The sequence below is a fragment of the Ascaphus truei genome, chromosome 3 (assembly GCF_040206685.1).
Source record: "Ascaphus truei isolate aAscTru1 chromosome 3, aAscTru1.hap1, whole genome shotgun sequence".
Lineage (NCBI taxonomy): Eukaryota > Metazoa > Chordata > Amphibia > Anura > Ascaphidae > Ascaphus > Ascaphus truei.
In genome coordinates this window covers 329,552,776-329,574,282 of record NC_134485.1, presented here as the reverse complement: position 1 = coordinate 329,574,282, position 21,507 = coordinate 329,552,776, and the positions used below count along the sequence as shown (strand labels likewise).

Below are 21,507 nucleotides of genomic sequence, written 5' to 3'. Positions count from 1 at the left end.
GATAGAATAAACTTGGACTCCCATTCTCCTACATACAGATTTGCGAAACATGGGGCAAACCTTGTCCCCATGGCGGTTCCGCAAACCTGTATGTAAAAATCGGACATGAATCAAAAATAATTATGTTTAAGTATGAATCCTATCGACTGTAGAATACATTTTCTGTTAAGTGGATGTAATTGAGGGTCTGCTTCGAGAAAAGAGCTTACAGCCTCCATCCCCTTTTGATGGGGTATATAGGTATATAAGGCTTGTATATCGCAAGTGAGCCATATGTAGGAACTCTTCCATTCAAATCCACTGAAGAGATTCAAAACCGCAATGGAATCTTTTAAATACGATGCAAGCTGACCCACATATGGCTGAAGAAAAAAATCTACATATTGACTAAGATTGGCAGTCATTGATTGTATACCTGAAACAATGGGGCGACCAGGGGGATCTACCTGTTACGCCGGTGCTGCCCGCAGACCAGACCCGTCCCCTGAGCTGAAGGGGGAAGTGGTAATACACGCACCCGCAGCAAAGGGAGCGTGTCCGGAGTGTGGTATGAAGCGTTGCCAGGCCAGGTGTAGTAAGGTAGACAATACTTGCCGGTACCGGTTGTAGAGATAGAGTGAAGGATGCCTCGCCGAAGTCAGGGAGTGGAGAGTGGAGATAGGTCGTTGTCCAAGCCGTGTTCAAGGGGTTACCAGAGTGAGCGTTGTCCAAGGAGTGCCGAGATCGAGAGCCAGAGGGGGTAGTCGTACGAGCTGCGTCAGAACCTGTGAGAACACTGAGAGAATCCAGAAGTACTTCCATACAGAGACTATGTCGAGCAAAGACAGAGCAGAGAGGAGCTAGATAAAGCAGGAAGGTCCAATTAGGAACGGAGGCGGGACAGGAAGAGCTACAGGGAGACACTGCAGATTGGTGCAGGCATAACAGGCCAGATGAGTCTTGTTGGTAACCTGAGTATGCCCGTGCAGTGTGCGGGGGCAGAGCCTGAGGTCCGGGGGACGGGAAGAAGAGTTTGCAGACTGAGCGTGCTCCGTAACTCGTGTACGCGCGTGAACCGAGCCAGTGGATGGTGCAGGTGTGCGTGCAGGAGGGCGTGGGCACACCCGGCGCTGAGCAGAGGAATCACCGAGGGGAGTGATCCTGCGACGGCGGCAGGGGCGAGGAGCCGTGGAGGCCGGTAAGGCAGGTTTGTTTTGTGTGTCCAGGAGCTCCCTGCGGGAAGGGGGTGCTCTGTGTGGGGAGCGTGGAGAACGCCGATTCCTGACAGTACCCCCCTCTTCAGGAACGGCCTCAGGACGGGCGAAGAACGGTTTCTCTGGAAACTTTTTCCTGAAGGACTTAAGAAGGGCCGGGGCATGAATGTCCTTTGAAGGTACCCTGATCTCTCTTCAGGGCCAAAGCCCTTCCACTGCACCAAGAACTGGAGCTGACCCCTAGATAGGCGAGAATCCAAAAGAGAGTGAACCTCATATTCCTCGTTATTTTGTATAGTAATGGGATCCGGTTTACGAGTCTGATCCGGAAAGAAGTGACTGGAAATAAATGGTTTTAAGAGGGACACATGAAAGACATTGGGAATCTTCATACTGGGTGGTAGTTTGAGCAGGAATGCCACGGGATTGATTTGTTCGCAAATAGGGAAGGGACCCAGGAACTTAGGTGCCAGTTTAGGAGATGGTACCTTGAGGTGGATATTCTTAGAGGAGAGCCATACCAAATCCCCTGGTTTGTAACTGGGCGCTGAACGACGACAACGATCGGCCTGTAGTTTCGATCTGCGAGAGGAGTTGAGAAGGGTAGACTGAATCCTGGACCATGCTGTTTGGAGGGAAGAAATGCGTTCATCTATGGCTGGTACTCCAGAAGGGATGTTGGGGATGGGAAGACAGGGAGGATGGAACCCATAATTTATAAAGAAGGGCGACTCCCGGGTGGACTCATTTTTGGCAGAATTGACGGCATACTCTGCCCAAGAGAGGAGTTGAGCCCAATCATCCTGGAAATCGGATATGAAACATCTCAGGTACTTCTCCAGGGATTGATTGATTCTCTCCGTTTGTCCATTGGACTGAGGATTATAGGCGGAAGAGAAAGAAGAAGAGATGCCCAATCTCTTCGTGAAAGCTCTCTAAAATTTGGATACGAACTGAGAACCTCTGTCAGAAACAATGGACGAAGGGATCCCATGAATCCGGAAAATCTGCTCCGTAAAGATATCAGCAAGGGCGGGGGAGGTGGGTAATACTTTAAGTGGAATGAAATGGGACATCTTCGAGAACCTGTCCACGACCACCAAGATGGTGTTCATTCCTCTGGACCTGGGCAACTCCACGATGAAGTCCATCGAAAGGTGGGACCAGGGGCGGTTGGGAACTGGAAGGGGTAACAGAAAACCCTGAGGCTTTTGACGGAGTCTTGCTTTGAGCACACGTGGGGCAGGCGCGGGTAAACTCCAGAATATCTTGAGACATCCTTGGCCACCAGAAATTCCGACGAAGGAGATCAGTAGTCTTCTTAAAACCTGGATGACCTGCAGATTTAGAGGAGTGACCCCAAGACAGGACCTCTGGAACAAATTTGGAAGGTACAAAGAGTTTGTTGTCGGGAACGACCAAGTGCTTGGGAATGCGTCTCTCGGAGTGCAAAATCTTGTCAAGATTCTTGAAAGAAGACGTGGCGAGAATCCTCTCGTGCGGAAGGATAGTCTCCAAAGATTCCTCTGGCCTCTCTTCAGAAGAATGTATACGGGAGAGTGCTTCTGCCTTTACGTTCTTGGTCTGGCGATATAGGAAAGGTGAAAATCGAATTGAGAAAAAAAAGAGCCCAAAGAGCCTGTCGTGGACCAAGGCGTCATGCGTTCTCTATGTAAAGAAGGTTCTTGTGGTCCGTGAGAATAGTAAACGGCTCTTTCGACCCCTCCAGCAGGTGTCTCCACTCTTGAAGAGCCATCTTCACGGCCAGAAGTTCCCTGTTACCCACTTCATAGTTCCTCTCGGCAGACGAAAATTTCTTGGAAAATATGCACAGCGATGTAACTTATCTTGGGGCGTGGGTCTCTGAGAAAGAATGGCACCAGCGCCGCAATCAGAAGCGTCGACCTCCAGGACGAAGGGAAGTTCAATGTTGGGATGACGTAGAATAGGTGCGGATATAAAGGCTTCCTTGAGTGTCTCGAAGGCGGAGATGGCCTCGGATGACCAAGCAGAAGGATCAGCTCCTTTTTTGGTGAGCGCAGTAAGGGGTGCCACAATGGTGGAAAAACTCCGTATAAACTTACGATAATAATTAGCGAACCCTAAAAAACGTTGTATGGCCTTGAGAGAGTTGGGTCTTGGCCATTCAGTGACTGCTTGAAGTTTACCGGAGTCCATCATAAAGCCCTCATCGGAAATGATGTACCCCAGGAACAGAGTAGAGGTTTGATGAAAGGTGCACTTCTCCAGTTTGGCGTACAAATGGTGTTCACGGAGACGGGAAAGGACGTAGGAGGTGTGGCATATATGGTCCTGGAGATCTGTATACAATAACGAAAATATTGAGTACCTTACGAAAGACGTCGTTGATGAAATCCTGGAAGACAGCGGGAGCATTACATAAACCGAAAGGCATTACCAGATATTCGTAGTGTCCACTACGCGTGTTGAAGGCCGTCTTCCATTCATACCCCCTCCTGATGCGCACCAGGTTATTGGCACCACGTAGATCCAACTTGGACAAAATCTTGGCCCCCTGTAATTTATCGAACAGTTCGGTAATAAGGGGAAGGGGGTAACGATTTTTAATAGTTATGTGGTTTAAACCCCTGTAGTCAATGCACGGCCTCAACGACTCGTCCTTTTTCTTGATGAAGAAAAACCCAGCCCCTGCTGGGGAATTGGAGTGACGAATAAAGCCTTTCTTGAGATTCGATAATATCGATGAAAGAAAAAGAACCCAGTCTTATAGCACTCGTACACAACAATTGCATAATGATAAGTTTAAAATACTTTATTTATAACTATGAATAAAAAATAGGGTGTTAAAATATGATTAAATAATATGTAGAACAGCACTTGACTGTATCCTTTTGTAACCCACCCTTGTATAGGTGGGTAGATATAGTATGATCCCTGATTGGTACTAGAGATCAAACGCTATTAATTATAGCGACCTAAAATATAGGAGAGGAGCCAAAGAATGCCCACTGAAAAGAGACTATCTCTATTAGAGTGTATCTAAGCGTAAATGCGCTCTAGAGGGATACACTCATGGTAATGTGGCATATATTCCGCTTGGTTAAACCTATAGGTATCTCCCCCTCATAGAGAGATTTCAATTAATGCTGTATAAATTCATCCATATAATGTGAGCTACATCTCTATAAGGGATATTGCCTATTCTCTAAAGTGCAGGCTATTGAGCAAGCAGTGATAGCTATTGTAAAGTGTAGAGCTAGAGCAGCTATAGGAGATCACCTAAACACCTAGGGGGTAATGTAAGCCCACATATATGCTCCTGCAGTATTGGGTAGGTTGTTGGTGATGTCTGCTGTTCTGCTGTTTACACAGTGCCCCTTACTGTTATAGCACACTGTGAACTTGACTGCCACATGCATACACTGTGTGCTCCTTGGTTTTTCCCCTCAGCACACCAGGGTCTGGTCATGCGCAGAAAATGGAAGCTGGTGTAAAGGCAGCTTCCACAGTGATGCGTGGGTGAGTGTGATATTTATGCTAAACTGTAGGGATTACTGTATACACATAATAGTTACTACTCAGCAGATGATAGAATGCTGTACTTGCCTACAAACCATTTGATACTCGAGTAGGGTATATAGGGGTTAATATTCCAATGGGGTCAAAGCCCCAAAACACCCCGTCCCCCCCCTTCTGGAGGTTTATAGCAAGAGCATGCACAGAGTAATGACGTGGGGAGCCGGTTTAACTGATCATTGCAGTGTCCCCTACATCAGCAATGATCCTGGCTGTATCAGTGCCGATGTGCTCGAGGACCTGCCTGTCTGTCAGGTGGGTAAATTCAAAGACTCCTATGGACATGGAGGGTCCCGCAGTAGTGATATACCGCGCGATCACTAATGAAACAAGCACATCAAGGGAAGTTTTAAAGCCCAAAACGCAGATCAATATCATTCAGCTGAACTGTTTAAATAAACAAACTTCCCGCGTGTGCAGGGAGAGAAATGCCAACGCACGCGTTTCACGTGTTCAAACGCTTCTTCAGGGCACGTAGGGGGGAGGTCCCTGCGTGTGGGGGGAGGTTTTTATAGTCAACGTGAAAATTTGCTGTTACTTCACTTAACCCCTTCATTACTGGTGCATAGCTGATAGAATATCCCACTTCTAGAGGTGCACTTGTAGTGGTATGCACACAAGTAACAGCCTAATTGCCAGATTCAATGTGTCCATAAATTGCTGCAGATGTGTCAGAATAAATGCAAGCGTATACTGGGCTGAATAACTGTGGCTTTCAATGATGTTAGTATATGTGATGCTTAAATGTCTTAATTGCTCACATAGGCTATGGGGTAAGTGTTTATGTCAAATTGTATATTCATTGAGATTTGTGATGGTTAGTCACTGATGATAAGGCATATCTTTGGAACCTCGATTATACCTATTATAAATACACTGTAATCCATCAATGTGATTGTGAACTAAGATAACTGAATGAAATAAACTTCAGATATTTAAAACACACTTGGTCATTTTTTTATCTTATTAATTTTATTGCTGCATGAGTTTAATAATAAAATATATTGCATTCTGGAATGTAGGTATGAACGGCTGCTCTAATGTTCAATATGAAAGACAGGTTGTATGAAAGGCATTGCTGTATAGATAGGAGTATTCCATACATAAATCCCATGTGGGGTGTGTGTTAGGGTTGTTACTTCTATATGAAGGGGCTAAAGACAAAGCCCTCATTCAAACCTTGTGGGCTCAATATTCCTAAGGTATATATCCACCTTGATTCAATCTTCAGTAGTTCATTGTCCCAGTCCCCGCGTCTAATTCCTGGAGAAAATTGGTCTATCCCCAGGAAGGTGATAGCTTTTGGGTCTCCTGGTTGACACCTATTTGCATGGGTAGCCACTGGAGTATCCAGTTTGTTTCGGATTGAGCCCACGTGCTCCAGTATCCGTATCTTTAGGGGACGACGCGTCTTTCCCACATACTTTTTTCCACACTTGCATGTTCCCATGTAAATTACTCCCACTGTATTGCAGTTTATGAATTTACGTATCGTAAAGTGTTTATTGTTGTTGTAATTACTGAATGTTTTTGAAACTGTCATGAACTGACACGCCTTACATCTTTGGCAATGATAGGTCCCATTGACACGGGGTGGTAACCACGTGGCCCTGGTTGTTGCCACACTGTAGTGGCTATGGACCAGATGGTCTCTCAGATTTTTGGCCCGTCTGCTGACCATTGCTGGGAAAGATGGTATTGTGTCACACAGGTCTTCGTCCGCTTTTAGGATATGCCAGTGTTTATATAAGATTTCCCTAGCCACCTTCCACTGTTTGTTGAAGGTGCCTATGAATCTTATAGTTTTTTGTTCTGGCTGTAATCTTTTATCCAAAACCAGTTCTGATCATACTTTTTGCTTTGCCCATTTGTATGCTTTTTTAATGGTTTTTTGACTGTATCCCCTCGCAGTAAATCTGTCCTTCATGTTCCTTGCCTTTTCTTCAAAATCTTCGTCCTTACTGCAATTTCTCCTTAAGCGAAGAAATTGCCCCACTGGTATTCCTTTAATAAGCGATAGTGGGTGATGGCTACTCGCTAGCAGTATACTGTTGGTGGCTGTCTTTTTGCGATAAATTGTTGTTTCTAGATTGCCATTGTCATCCTTCGAGATTAGTAGGTCAAGGAAACAGATTTGTTTTGGGCTGTATTCAAGGGTCAGGCGGAGGTTGAGGTCATTTTTATTGAGTATTTCAATAAAGTGTTTTAACAAGGCCTCACTCCCCCGCCACACTATCAGCACATCGTCAATGAAGCGCAGCCACATTTCCACATGAACAGTGAGGTATTCCAGTTCCTCAGAGAAAACTACCTCTGATTCCCACCAACCCAGATACAGGTTCGCGTATGTAGGGGCACATTTTGTGCCCATCGCTGTACCCTGTATCTGGTGGTAGATGGTTTTGTTGAACCAGAAATAGTTTCTCCCCAGAACAAATTGTAATAGTTCCAATGTGAAGCTGTTGTGCTTTTGATAGTGTTGACTACGTGTGCTGAGAAAGTGGTTGACTGCCATTATTCCCTGATCGTGTCTGATGCTGGAATACAGGCCCTCCACATCCAAAGTGACCAGGATGCAATCTTGTGCTACTGAGATGCCATCTAGCTTAGTAAGAACATCTTTTGTGTCTTTAATGAATGAAGGCAAGGTAGTGACAAAGGGTCTCAAAATCTTGTCTACATAAGCACTTGCTTTTTCAGTGAGGTTTCCAATTCCAGAGACTATGGGTCTGCCTGGGGGTGGTTGTTTGTACTTATGGACCTTGGGAAGACTATAAAATGTGGCGATTTTGGGGTTTCTAACCAGTATGTAATTGTACTCTTTCTCTGATATGAGCTTTAGGGCCAATCCTCCATTTAGGATGTTAATTAGCTCTCTAGTAAATCTCTGAGTAGGGTCTGTGGCCAAGATCTCAAGATCTCTTGAGATTCTCCTGGATATATTCATCCATAGCGTGAGATTCTGGTAATGACAAGGGGTAGGTCTTGGACTTGGGTAGGGAGTAACCTGGAACTAGATCGATCGGACAATCGTAAGTCCTGTGTGGCGGCAAGAGGTCTGACTGTACCTTATTGAAACGTCCCGGAATTGATGGTAAACGGAAGGTAGAATAACTTCGGGAACAGAGGTATTGGCCAGCAGTTGATGAGTCTCGTCTGACCTCGGCCTCCAGGAAATGGGAACAGAGGAAGTCCAGTCAATGAGAGGATTGTTAAGCTGTAGCCAAGGAAGACCAAGGGTGATGGGTATCCCAGGAGCATGAATGGCGTCGAGAACTAAGATCTCCTTGTGCAGATGTGAGGACAGAAGCAAGGGAGCCGCCTCTAAGGAGATGTGGGCCGGGGTAAGAGGACGTCCATCGATACCGACGAGTGCGATGGGAACCTTCTTTCTCACGAGTGGTATGCGGTTTAACCTGGCGAATTCAAGATCCACGAAGTTTCCTCCAGCTCCTGAGTCAATGAAAGCGGCGGTAGAAGTCTTGAACTTATCGCCTGAAAGGGAGACTGGAAAGTTAAGTTTCTTAGGGAGTTCACCTTTAGAAAGGGGACATGGAGACATTACACCCAAAGAGAGCCCCTCTGTACTCACTGGGTATTCCCGTTTCCCGGACACAGTGGACACTCCCGAACCAGATGTTCCATGGATCCGCAGTAGAAACACAATCCCCCGGCGTGGCGGAACTGCCGTATCGGTGTGCGGATGCGTTGTACTCCCAATTGCATTGGCTCTGGCAACTGCAGTGCAGGACGAAGAGGTATGGTAGCAATTGGGGGAGCAGGAGTGTTGCTGGGAGTACTAGAGAACGGAACTTGAAAGTTATGGAAGCGAGTGCGCTGACGCTCAGAGCGGCGTACCTGGATACGTTGATTCACTCGGACAGCCAAATCAATGAGGACCTCCAATTGATCCGGCCTGGATTGGCGAGAGAGTTCATCCTTGATGGGATCTGCCAGGCCTTGCCAGAATACGGAGACGAGAGCCTCTTGTCCCCAGTTAGTCTCGGCTGCTAGAGTCCGGAATTCCACAGCATACTGTGTCACCATTTGCCGTCCCTGAGTGATCTGGAGGAGAGAAAAAGATGATATCTCCCGACGAGCGGGAGAATAGAATACTCGTTGAAACTCGGCTTTAAATGCCAGGTAATCTTGGGTAAGGTCAGAACGTCGCTCCCAAACCGGGGAAGCCCAAGCCAGGGCGCTGCCAGTGAGGAGGTTATAAATGTAGGCTACCTTCTTGCGATCAGTATTGTAGAGATGGGGGGCCATTTCAAACTGCACCTCACACTGGTTTAGGAAACCCCTACAATCTTGCGGTTCACCTGCATAAGGCTTGGGGGGAGGAATACTTACATCTGAGCTGCTAACTGTGCTTGCGGAGTGGGGGCTTACATCTGGCAGGGTCACGGTCGGTACCCTGTCTGAGAGTACTGCGACCTGACGTGTAAGTGCCACAATTTGATCCGCCATGGCCTGGTTTTGCTGAAGCAGATTGGAGAGAAACTGTTGAAGTTCGGTCTGGTCTGCGTCTTGTGGGCTCGATATAATGTTACGCCGGTGCTGCCCGCAGACCAGACCCGTCCCCTGAGCTGAAGGGGGAAGTGGTAATACACGCACCCGCAGCAAAGGGAGCATGCCCGGAGTGTGGTATGAAGCGTTGCCAGGCCAGGTGTAGTAAGGTAGACAATACTTGCCGGTACCGGTTGTAGAGATAGAGTGAAGGATGCCTCGCCGAAGTCAGGGAGTGGAGAGTGGAGATAGGTCGTTTGTCCAAGCCGTGTTCAAGGGGTTACCAGAGTGAGCGTTGTCCAAGGAGTGCCGAGATCGAGAGCCAGAGGGTGTAGTCGTACGAGCTGCGTCAGAACCTGTGAGAACACTGAGAGAATCCAGAAGTACTTCCATACAGAGACTATGTCAAGCAAAGACTGAGAGCAGAGAGGAGCTAGATAAAGCAGGAAGGTCCAATTAGGAACGGAGGCGGGACAGGAAGAGCTACAGGGAGACACTGCAGATTGGTGCAGGCATAACAGGCCAGGTGAGTCTTGTTGGTAACCTGAGTATGCCCGTGCAGTGTGCGGGGGCGGAGCCTGAGGTCCGGGGGACGGGAAGAAGAGTGTGCAGACTGAGCGTGCTCCGTAACTCGTGTACGTGCGTGAACCGTGCCAGTGGATGGTGCAGGTGTGCGTGCAGGAGGGCGTGGGCACGCCCGGCGCTGAGCAGAGGAATCACCGAGGGGAGTGATCCCGTGACGGCGGCAGGGGCGAGGAGCCGTGAAGGCCGGTAAGGCAGGTTTGTTTTGTGTGTCCAGGGGCTCCCTGTGGGAAGGGGGTGCTCTGTGTGGGGAGCGTGGAGAACGCCGATTCCGGACACTACCAGGGATTTATGCATCTTTGGCAGGTGGTAGAATATTGGGATCCTGGGAAATTCTGAATATAAAAATGCAAATTCTGTAGTTGTCATAATAGATAGGGAGACTGCATTATCTAAAAGTACCTTTAAAAGGCGCAAAAATCCAATAGTAGGGTCCTTAGATCATTTTTTATAAAAGGATGCATCGTTCAAAAGTCTTAGTGCTTCCTTTTCATAATCTGATCTATTTTGCATGACCACACATCCACCTTTATCTGCCTGTCTAATAATAAGGCCTTTATTGTCTCTCAGAATTTTTAATGCTAAAGACTCCTTCATGTTGAGATTATGTTGGATATCTCCTGTCTTGAAATTACGTGAAAGGGAATTAAACTCATTGTTAACCATATTAAAAGAAAGTGTCTATGTGGTGACCTTTGGAATGTGCAGGGTAAAATGTAGATTGTGGTTTGAAAGAAGTATGTTGAAAACTCAGCTCAGTCTCAGAGTTTAAATTAGTATCAGAATTAATCGGTACCACATCAGAAATACAATCCCTATCTTGTTTTAGGAAATGTCTTTTCAGAGTAATATTCCGTGTAAACTTATGAAGGTCTTTAAACAATTGGAAGGAGTTTGATCCACAAGATCTGGAGAAAGTCAAACCCCTTCCTAATACATTTAATTGATCTTTAGTCAAAATAGTAGTGGAGAGTTTAAAGATCCCTTTATTAGTTAGGGAGTTTTTTCCAGTGAGTATTCTCTTTTCTTGGATTCTGGCCCCTCCTCTTGTTCCTCGTCTGATGTTACCCTTTTTTTCTTTTTGTCCTGGGGGGTATCTTGAATCTCTTTTACTGGTTTCCCTCTCTTCTCTAGTCTCGTTCTGACCAGTTCTAAAAAAGAGGGGATGAAGAGCTAGATGTGGGTTTGTTAGAACGTTTAGGTGAATAACTAGATGAATGTCTGGGTGAGTGTCTAAGTAATTGGGAGTAAGATTCCTTTCTCTCTTGAAAGTACGCTTTATTTGGAGGTTGAGGTCTTGATCCATATCTAAAACCTTCAATATAATTTTTCCCTTTGTAGTTGGGATTGCGATAACCATTCCCATGTTTATAATGGGATTGATCCCTTTCAAATACCTCATTTTTCGTCTTTTACTCTCTCTCCTTTATTCATAATAATGATCCTCTTGTTGTCTATTTTTTGAGTGAGCAGATCCCCTTTTATCACGTTTATGGGGGACATATTCATTACCTACTACTCTACTTCGTTCAAACTTAGCCCAATCTCTTTTTCTATTAAGTTGATTATCCAATTTATCTCGTAAAAAATTATTGTGTTTCGTTTTTAAAAGTTCATCTTCCTCATATTCAAGTTTAACTTTAAGATCATGCTCAATTTCAGAGCAATCATTACTTATTACCAATGGTTCTAAGGTTTTAATTGCTTTTAGAATATCCTTCTCTAAGTCTTTGAGGTCATGATTCCTCTCATATATAATTAACCTCATAAGGACCATAGAGCATTCATCGAGTATTCTATTCCATTCCTGTATAATTTTTTTATTGTCCTTACCGAAGGTAGGGCTTTTTAAGATCCTGAGGCCTCTCGGCACTCTTTCTACATCAATATAACTTTGTAGTGTTTTAGTCTCTAGTCAATGTTTACCTTCAGTAAGCAACAATTTTTCTAATGCCTTAAATTGATCTTTGACAGACACTTCTACAACCTCATTAATATGACCATTCAATACCTCCTCTAAAAACAGGAGATTAAAGTTCTACTCCCTTTTTTCCCTACAGTTAGCAAGGCTCCACACCATATTGATAATACACAAATAATGATATAGCAGAAATAGGTGATTAAATGTGCAGCACAGTGATGAGCTAAAACAAAAGTGAAAAGGAATTAAAGTGCGCAACTAAATAATCACTAGTGGTAATAACAGTGATAAAAAGCAGGTAAATACTGCAAACCCCCCTAAAATTAAACTAAATAGTTAGAACCACATACTACCACAATGTGATAAATAATAAAATTGTACATAACCGTGACACGTGGCTAATAATAACGCCTGCAGCCGTAAATAAGGGGGAGGCCAGCACCCCCCTAGACACTGGAGAAAAGGAAACAAAAAACAGCGCAAAACACAAATGGTGAAGTAAATCAAGATATTATTACATAAAACGTAGGGATAAATATTCTGCGTACATCAAAAAACTAGAACATAAGCACTGAGTGTGCGAAGCACACAAGTTACCAATCGACAGGTAGGGGTTCAGGAGTCAGGAACAGGTCTCTCTGGTAGGCATTTCAGATTGTATCTGTGTGATTGCTCCTCTGGAAGTGTAACCAGAAATAGTAAATCCGCCTCAGTACGAACCCTCCCTTTGGTCGGATGGTCACAGGAGTGTCCAAAGTTCATTCAAAGGTTTTGGCACGGCAGCGGTCCTCTAATTAGACAGTGGGGGGGACCCAAACATTCAGAGTGTGCTCTGAAACCGATACAGCAACCGCCGGGAGCGGTCACTCTCACAGCAGTGTCTCTGGTTAGAGGTGTCGTCGCTCCTTCACAGTAGATCCCCCTGGTCGCCCCATTGTTTCAGGCATACAATCCATGACTGCCAATCTTAGTCAATATGTAGATTTTTTTCTTCAGCCATATGTGGGTCAGCTTGCATCATATTTAAAAGATTCCATTGCGGTTTTGAATCTCTTCAGTGGATTTGAATGGAAGAGTTCCTACATATGGCTCACTTGCAATATACAAGCCTTATATACCCATATACCCCATCAAAAGGGGATGGAGGCTGTAAGCTCTTTTCTCGAAGCAGACCCTCAATTACATCCACTTAACAGAAAATGTATTCTACAGTCGATAGGATTCATACTTAAACAAAATTATTTTTTATTCATGTCCGATTTTTACATACAGGTTTGCGGAACCGCCATGGGGACAAGGTTTGCCCCATGTTTCGCAAACCTGTATGTAGGAGAATGGGAGTCCAAGTTTATTCTATCTGGTAACCCCTAGCACAGGAATGTCATCTTGTGGCGACGCCTCAGTGGACGAAACTGTTGAGATTGAGACTTTCTTTAAAGAGGTCGATACAAACAATCTCCTTATGGCAAATAGTAACCATAAGAACTCCTGGAAAAAGAATATTCCAGGAGGACAATTCGTTAGACTAAGAAGAAATTGTAGTAATGTTGAAGTTTTCAATGTTCAGGCAAATAAGCTTTTTCATAGATTTAGAGAGAGGGGCTATCCTAGGGAAATGCTTGAAAAAGAAATTGATAGGGTACGAAACATGGATCGGAATAAAATGCTGATTCCTAAAAATAATAAGACTCAGAATATAACCAATACAAATGTTAATGTTGCTTTTATAACTGATTTTAATTCTGTACATAACGATATAGAGAACATTTTCATTAAACATTGGGGTATCCTTTGCAACGATCCAATTCTGGGGGCGCATACAAACCACGGTTTATATATAGGAGAGCTAGAAATTTGAAAAATCTGCTAGCTCCCAGTGATATTCACCCAACCCCAGATAGAATGTTACAAAGAGGTTGGTTGGGTACTAAACCCAAAGGGAACCATGCTTGTGGTAAATGCTCAATATGCAAATGTTTACACCCAGATAAAAATAGGATTATATCTAAAACAACTAGCAAAGTTTTCCCCATTGATGATTTCATTTTATGTACTTCAATGTTTATTGTTTACCTATTGGAATGTGCATGTGGTTATCAATATGTTGGTAGGACCAAGCGCAGTCTTAAAGTACGTATACAAGAACACATCAGAAATATTAAAAATGGCTTTGAAAAGCATAGTGTGTCACGACACTTTCTGACTCACCATAATAAAGATCCCTCTTGTTTAACTTTTAAGGGAATTCAACAGAAACCGTGTAATAGGAGGGGAGGCGATAGGGTTAAAACCCTTTCGTCCAGAGAAACATACTGGATTCACAAATTAGAAACTCTATTCCCGAAAGGGTTAAATGAGGATGTGGATGTTTGGGCTTTGTATTGAGCACTATTCCTTTATTTATTCCAAACACTCCCCCCCCCCCCCCCTTTGTGGTTGATGCCCCCATTATAATTTATAATCCAAATTCATTTTAATATTGTGTTTCTTTTATTGCAGATCATCTTTTATTGCAGTTTATTTTGTATTTTAAGTGTCCTTTTTAACATTAATAAAGTTGTTATTTTATTGTGATTTTATGATCATTCCTTCAGTCCTATTGACTGCTGCCCTTCCAATCTGATTGGAAGCCTTGTGCTAATTAGCCAACCAATGGGTAGGGCATGAGGGGTATTTAATGCCCCTGTGAAATGATATTTTTATTCCCTGATGAAGTAGTGCTATACTACGAAACGCGTAGGATCTAACTATTACCTCTGCCTAGTAGGTTTTGTTGCCTGTTCTCTATGATTTTTGGCATTATTGGGACTATTTCCATCCCTGTGCATTGGATTGTGCAGACCGCGATTGTGACGTCATCATATGGCGCACTGTGAAGGAGCGACGACACCTCTAACCACAGACACTGCTGTGAGAGTGACCGCTCCCGGCTGTTGCTGTGCCGGTTTCAGAGCACACTCTGAATGTTTGGGTCCCCCTCACTGTCTAATTAGAGGACAGCTGCCGTGCCAAAACCTTTGAATGAACTTTGGACACTCCTGAGACCATCCGACCAAAGGGAGAGTTCCTACTGAGGCAGATTTACCATTTCCGGTTACTCTTCCAGAGGAGGAATCACACAGATACAATCTGAGATGCAAACCAGAGAGACCTGTTCCTGACTCCTGAACCCCTACCTGTCGATTGGTAACTTGTGTACTTCGCACACTCAGTGCTTATGTTCTAGTTTTTTGATGTACACAGGATATTTATCCCTACGTTTTATGTAATAATATCTTGATTTACTTCACCATTTGTGTTTTGCGCTGTTTTTTGTTTCCATTTCTCCAGTGTCTAGGGGCGTGCTGGGCCACCCCCTTATTTACGGCTGCAGACGTTATTATTAGCCACGTGTCACGGTTATGTACAATTTTATTATTTATCACATTGTGGTAGTATGTGGTTCTAACTATTTAGTTTAATTTTAGAGGGTTTTGCAGTATTTACCTGCTTTTTATCACTGTTATTACCACTAGTGGTTCTTTAGTTTGCACTTTAATTCCTTTTCACTTCTGGGGTGAATGCCTTCATCTCTTCTAGTGGTGCAATGCCTCCATCTCTGTAAAGCCCCAGGGATGTGGGGTGAAATCCTTCCAGAGAGTCCCCACTCAGGGACGAGAGATTTCAGTCTCACACAGTCTTTCGTAAAAAGTAGCAGCAGCTCTTTATTCACACAGCCAGCAGGATAGCAGCAGGAACAAGGCAGGCACAGTTTCTCTCTCTATCCCCAAACTGCTCTCCTTCAGGATGGTCTCTCTGTTCCCTGCCTCCACCCTAAGCCAAGGGCGCTCAGGGTGGGGCTAGCTCTTCCCTCACCCCCTAGGCAGGGTGAGAGGAATTGGTCCACCTATACTGTAGCTCACTAGGCCCTACTCCTAGATAGCTCACACACTGTGCTGACAGTACATCCAGACACAGACTCTCTCCAACACTAACTGCAACTCTACTGTCACTCTCAGGAACTGACAACTAAATAGAGACAGCCCTGCCCTTCATGACATCAGCATGTACCACCCCTGTGTCTATGCCTCCCACACAGGGTCAGGTGACTTACTTCCACCACTCAGAACAGGGCTTGATGTGAGGGAAACCCATGATAACTCCTGGCAGGCTGCCCTTACCAGGGATTATAACAGGAGGAGAGCAGACATGTAGCCCCATTTCTTACCAGGGCTACATGTATATATAATCACTTAACCCTTTATGTGATAGATCCATGTAGCTTTTCACTATATTGTATAAGGTTCTCACTGTGAGCTTTAAAGGCTAGATCCACAAAGCTCAGATAAATCTGTGCTTATAATGTAAACAGGAATAGATGTTATGATCCATGAGTTAACATGGTATCCTCAAAGCCAATTTTATACTAAAACAATAGATGCTCTACATCTCATTAGCAAAGGCTTAATATCCCTCTGTGGTAGCATAACCTTGCTTGATCTGCCAATAATGTGATTTTGAGTATGTCTTGTCGTTACTTTGATCTGAAATACCAGAAATATGTATTTACATGAAGTTGAGAGAGAGGTAAATAACAACAGGAAATACTGCTACAGTATGTTAGTTAAATTATGTCTGTGTGGCGTTGCACCCATCCACACCTTTGAAAAGCCGTTTTTATGTGTCTTGATGTGAGCAATGACAAGTTTAGGTATGACTAACAATGTTAGGTCCCTGTGTTAACCTTCACTGACTTTGTGATGTTATGATCATGCCTAATTTGCATATTATTTTAATCTTATTACTAACGCAGTTATAGTTAACACTATGCTCTTTAAAGGGAGAAAACATGATTTTACTTTAGTCCTCTAAAGATGCACATTTAATATTAATGGGATGATAAGTTAAGTCAACGTCATATTATGTTACCGTGTTGATTTCAGGGACCCCATGCTTCCAGAGATACAGGCCCAGTTATGGATTCTGTGATGTGGGTTATCTCGAAAGGAAGGAGAACAGCATCGCGCAAAAAAGTTTGTAAACTTTATATTATAAAGAACACACAAGCCTCACAAATGAACACTCACATTTGGGCAGTCCTTTACAGCGTGATATACTAAAACAGTCATCTGTGTGGAGCGGCGTCCTCACTGATTCCGCGATACCGAATGGATCAGCTGTTTGTCGCCGGCTGAAGTTACTTCCGGTAGCGGCCGCCCGGAACATCATAGACCTCGGCAAACTTTCCTACCTCCAATCATGTGCTTCGTCTAACAGGACTCCTGTGGGATAGGAAATGTTGCCAGGTCTACGATGTTCCGGGGCGGCCGCTACCGGAAATAACTTCAGCCGGCGACAAACAGCTGATCCATTCGGTATCGCGGAATCAGTGAGGACGCCGCTCCACACAGATGACTGTTTTAGTATATCACGCTGTAAAGGACTGCCCAAATGTGAGTGTTCATTTGTGAGGCTTGTGTGTTCTTTTTAATATAAAGTTAACAAATGTTTTTGCGCGATGCTGTTCTCCATTCTTTTGAGGTAACACACATCACAGCATCCATTGCCACAGATTGTGATATGCTCATTTATACTCACCCAAATGTGAGTATAACCTTTGGAGGTCAAATTTGTTTTACATCTATCTACTCTGACAGTACTACCGTATGGTCTATTGCTGGGTTTATTTCATATACACATTGATGCCCTCTGCTCCCTTACTTCTTTGGAATTGCTGCACTGGAGAACTGGAGAACTGCTTTCTTTAAAGGTTTCCTTTCAATATGTTTCCCTGCTTGCACTTATATTTATTTAAATGTAGTCACTTTATACATTTTTCACTATTGTGTGATATTATTTGTCCTAAACTAAGGTCACATTGTAACCAACATGATTATTATTGGTTTAATATAGTGCACATTATTGTTTTAAGCACAAAACTGTCTGAGAGTGCGACTCCTGTTTCTACACCCCATCTTGTATGGAAAAACATGAATGGACCATAATATTAGCAGGGCTCATTAAAGATGGCCACTATTATGTTTTATTTCAGAACTACTTTATAAATCTGCCCTATTTGTTGCTTCATTGCTTTTTCAATTACAATCGGGATTCTGGTCAAAAGTGTATAGGTTTAATGTTTGTTAGTACTAGTCACTGTGCCATTTAATTTGTGAACAAATTGTTGTATACATTTGCCACGCTCAAGAGCTCTCCTTTTTGACACTAATATACATATAAATTTTGTGGGGGCTCAGGGGTTCCTAAAATTAGCTTGCTGGGGTTCTGCGTGTTGTTTGTGAACAAATAAAACATCAGAGGTGTTGCATGGGTAAATACTTATCGCAACTCCATTCTACTGTAGATACTTGATGGAACAGTTGCTTTCCTAATGATAGTAAGGATGCATTTTTCTTATTTTTCTCCCCACTATAGAAGGGAGCTCTGCAATTTTGGGGTAAAAGTGTCCATCATAGAGCCTGGAGCCTTCAGAACTCTAATTACTGCCTTCGAACCTCATAAGCAGAACCTGAAGCGGCTGTGGGAGAATCTACCTGCAGAGGTCAAGAAGGACTATGGAGAGCAGTATTACCAGAACTGTGAGACCCTCTGCTTGTCTGCTCAGAATTAAGGGTAGACGGGAATGTTTCCACTTGGAGAGAGATATAGAAGGGGACAGCATGAGAATGGGCAGTGATCACATGACTTCTGAAATGGGCACTTCCAGGTCACACATTTACAGGAGTCATTTTATTCCTTTTTATAATAATGTGCAACTCCTTGCACATCGGAGACTAGGAACACAAGAGTCACATTAAATACCTGTCTATGAAGCTTATGTAACGGTTCGACCCCTACCCAATCTCATATGGGTCCTTATGTGAGGAATCTGCCGCCAGTTACATGTCATGTCGGGTGGTGCACCTGCTGGCTTACAGGACACCTGAGACTTCCGCTTGATGGTAATGGGGAATTCACCAGGATTGGCTCGTGAGGTAGTGCTGAGATCGTACTCACAGTTGGTACAGTGTCTCCATCCCTTCCAGATCCCCACGACAGCAGGGAGGAGTCTCTGGAAGAGAACCCCTGGGTGCAGCTTCTCCCTGAATGACTCCAGGCTCAGGCGAGAAGGTTCTTTCAATCAAGGCAATCTTTATTAACATCCTCCGTGCAGAATGCCCATCATAGTGGCCAGTCTTTAGTTGCACATGTTAAAGTTGCCCACCTCAAGGAAGTCCCTCCCTGACTCTCTAATAGAGACAGTAAATCTCTGCCACCTCTCCCCTAAGAGAGGGCCACAATCTGTGCCAGAGCCGTGGCACAGTGTTGGGTCAGAGTGTCACACTCTACAACCACTTGACAGACTTGATCTTGAACTCCACTCTCACAGAACTGACACTTCACTGCTAACTTTAGGAAGTGATGCATATTATATAGCTCCAGAAGGCCCACCCCTGTGTCACTGTAAGTGGGCATAGAGCGTGCTGTCACTTCCTTTGCTACATATTACACCTCACATGGGGTTGAGGGCAAAACCTCATAATTACTTCTGGCAAACCTGCCCTCTTAACAGGGATTACTGCACAGAAGGAGAGAGGCATGTAACCCCAAAATTACACTGGACTACACTTACAATTAGTTGTATTAACTCTAATCAGCAATGAGAAATACATTGACAAAAGTAAGGTGATGCTGCGCTTTATTAACAATCCTAGTAATTGTATTTCTGTGTTTTATGTCCACACAGGGACCCGGAACCTGTACAATATCATGGAATCTACTAGCTCCAAGCTGTACAAGGTCCCAGACTGCATGGAACATGCCCTGATTGCGGTTTACCCCTGGACGAGATACTCCCCTGGCTGGGACAGCAAGCTCTTCTACATTCCTGTTTCTTACCTCCCTACAATTCTATCTGATTATGTGCTATGTCGCTCGGCACCCAAACCAGCTCACAGAGCAGAGTAACGGTATTTCTGATTACTCAACAATACATAATAGTTTGTCCATTCAATGTTATATAGGCTAATGAATGAAAACAATGGAAAGTATGATACCTTTAATTGGACTAACACATGGATTATAGTATGCTGTATGCTTGGCGATAATGGTGAAAGGCAGGGTTGCAGACTTGTCTAAGACATGCAAATGAGCACACAGTAACACTTCCATTTGCTATATGCTTTACGGTGGAGGTTTTTTTGTCACTTTTTTTACCCACCATAACTAAACTAATGTCTGGTGTGCGTGTGTGTGCATGTGTGCGCGCGCGCGTGTGTGCGCGTGTGCGCGCGTATACATATAGTATATGGAAATGTTGTGATTCTTAATAAAGTTTACCGCAGTCATATTACAGCATATCAACATAACATTACATATAAATGCAGCACGAGTGTATGTTAATGTCAGTGAGGATGCGGACACCAAATCCTGGGTATCTAGGCCTATGTGATGGTGGAGACACACTGTTGGAGCTCTTTAATTCAACAAAGTGTCTCCCTGCTAAAAAACTTGATCTCCCCATCGATCTTGTTAGGAACATCTTCATACATAAAAGAATAATCTAACAAATGCTGCCTCTCTATGTACACAATAGCATAGGTACAGTGAAAACACAAATACAATCCTCACAGACCGCAGTAGTACTGCACCACATTATACAACACCAGGATCACCTATGTCTAAAGTCATTGGTATCACCCACTTAGCTATACTAACCATGGGGATTTATTTCAACACTTCAGTAGAATCATAGGTTAGTCTAATGAGGGGGCTCAACTTCCTTCTGGGGCGAGTACACATGTGGTGCCACTGTCATCCCTCCCTGCTGAGTGTGTATGGGATATAAGCAGCTCCGGTTCATCTTGTCCTACAGAATGGGTGCGCTCATAGCATTCTACATAACTCATTTTCAAGTGCATCATCCCGCTTCAGGGGTTCAAAGTAGTAAATGCCTCTGCCTCTGGATCCAATGCAAGGATGCAGGTTCTTTTCTGATCCATTTCCCTTTTCAGCCTTCAGTCGATATACCGGCATCCGCTTTTGTTTTCTACTACTACATATGGTTCTGCTTCCAGCGACTGGCTTTTTTATTTTTGACAGGTACTGTACATTATAGGCCAAAGCAGTACAATTCTGGGCATTATTGAAATCCCTGCTCTCTGGTTGGTTAGAATTCCGGGCATTATCCAATCAGTAATGCCAGGAAATTGTGGCTGCTTGCAAAGTGTTTATTTCCAATGTGTTTATTTCCAGCCAATCAGGTGTCAGAACAGCTCTGAGAAAGGGCAGGGGATTGGTCAGGAGGAAGGAAAAGCTCTGAGACAGGGCAGGGGATTGGTCAGGAAGAAGCAGCAGGTTGTGACTCCTTCCTCTCCCTCCATGTACAGAGCAGACAGGCTTAATTGAGAGAAGAGAGAGAGTGTAAAGTAAGTCTGTCTGCAGTGTTTGTGTAGCTGCAGTTTGTGTGTTGTATGCAAGTGTGTAGCTGCTGTTTGTGTGTGTAGCTGCAGTTTGTATGGGTGCAGTTTGTGTGTGTAACTGTAGTTTGTATGGGTGCAGTTTGTGTGTTGTATGTGTGTGTAGCTGCAGTTTCTATGTGTGAAGCTGCAGTTTGTATGTGTGTGTAGCTGCAGTGTGTGTGTGCATGTGCAGCTGCAGTTTATGTGTGTAGCTGCGTGTGTGAAGCTGCAGTTTATGTGTGTAGCTGCGTGTGTGTAGCTGCAGTGTGTGTGTGTGTGTGTGTAGCTGCAGTTTATGTGTGTG

The 21,507-nt window shown here is 44.2% G+C and overlaps 1 protein-coding gene across 2 annotated transcripts in view; it reads left to right on the top strand.

Annotated features, from left to right (window-relative positions):
* LOC142489893 (retinol dehydrogenase 7-like) overlaps nucleotides 1–21,154 on the top strand; it is a 79,717-nt gene extending 58,563 nt beyond the window's left edge. For both annotated transcript variants that reach the window (XM_075591463.1, XM_075591462.1), the window contains exons 5-6: nucleotides 18,178–18,341; nucleotides 19,490–21,154. In XM_075591463.1, the coding sequence (XP_075447578.1) occupies nucleotides 18,178–18,341; nucleotides 19,490–19,710 (385 nt within the window). In that variant the 3' untranslated portion in view covers nucleotides 19,711–21,154. The remainder of the gene's footprint in view (nucleotides 1–18,177; nucleotides 18,342–19,489) is intronic.
* Nucleotides 21,155–21,507: the final 353 nt, after the last annotated feature.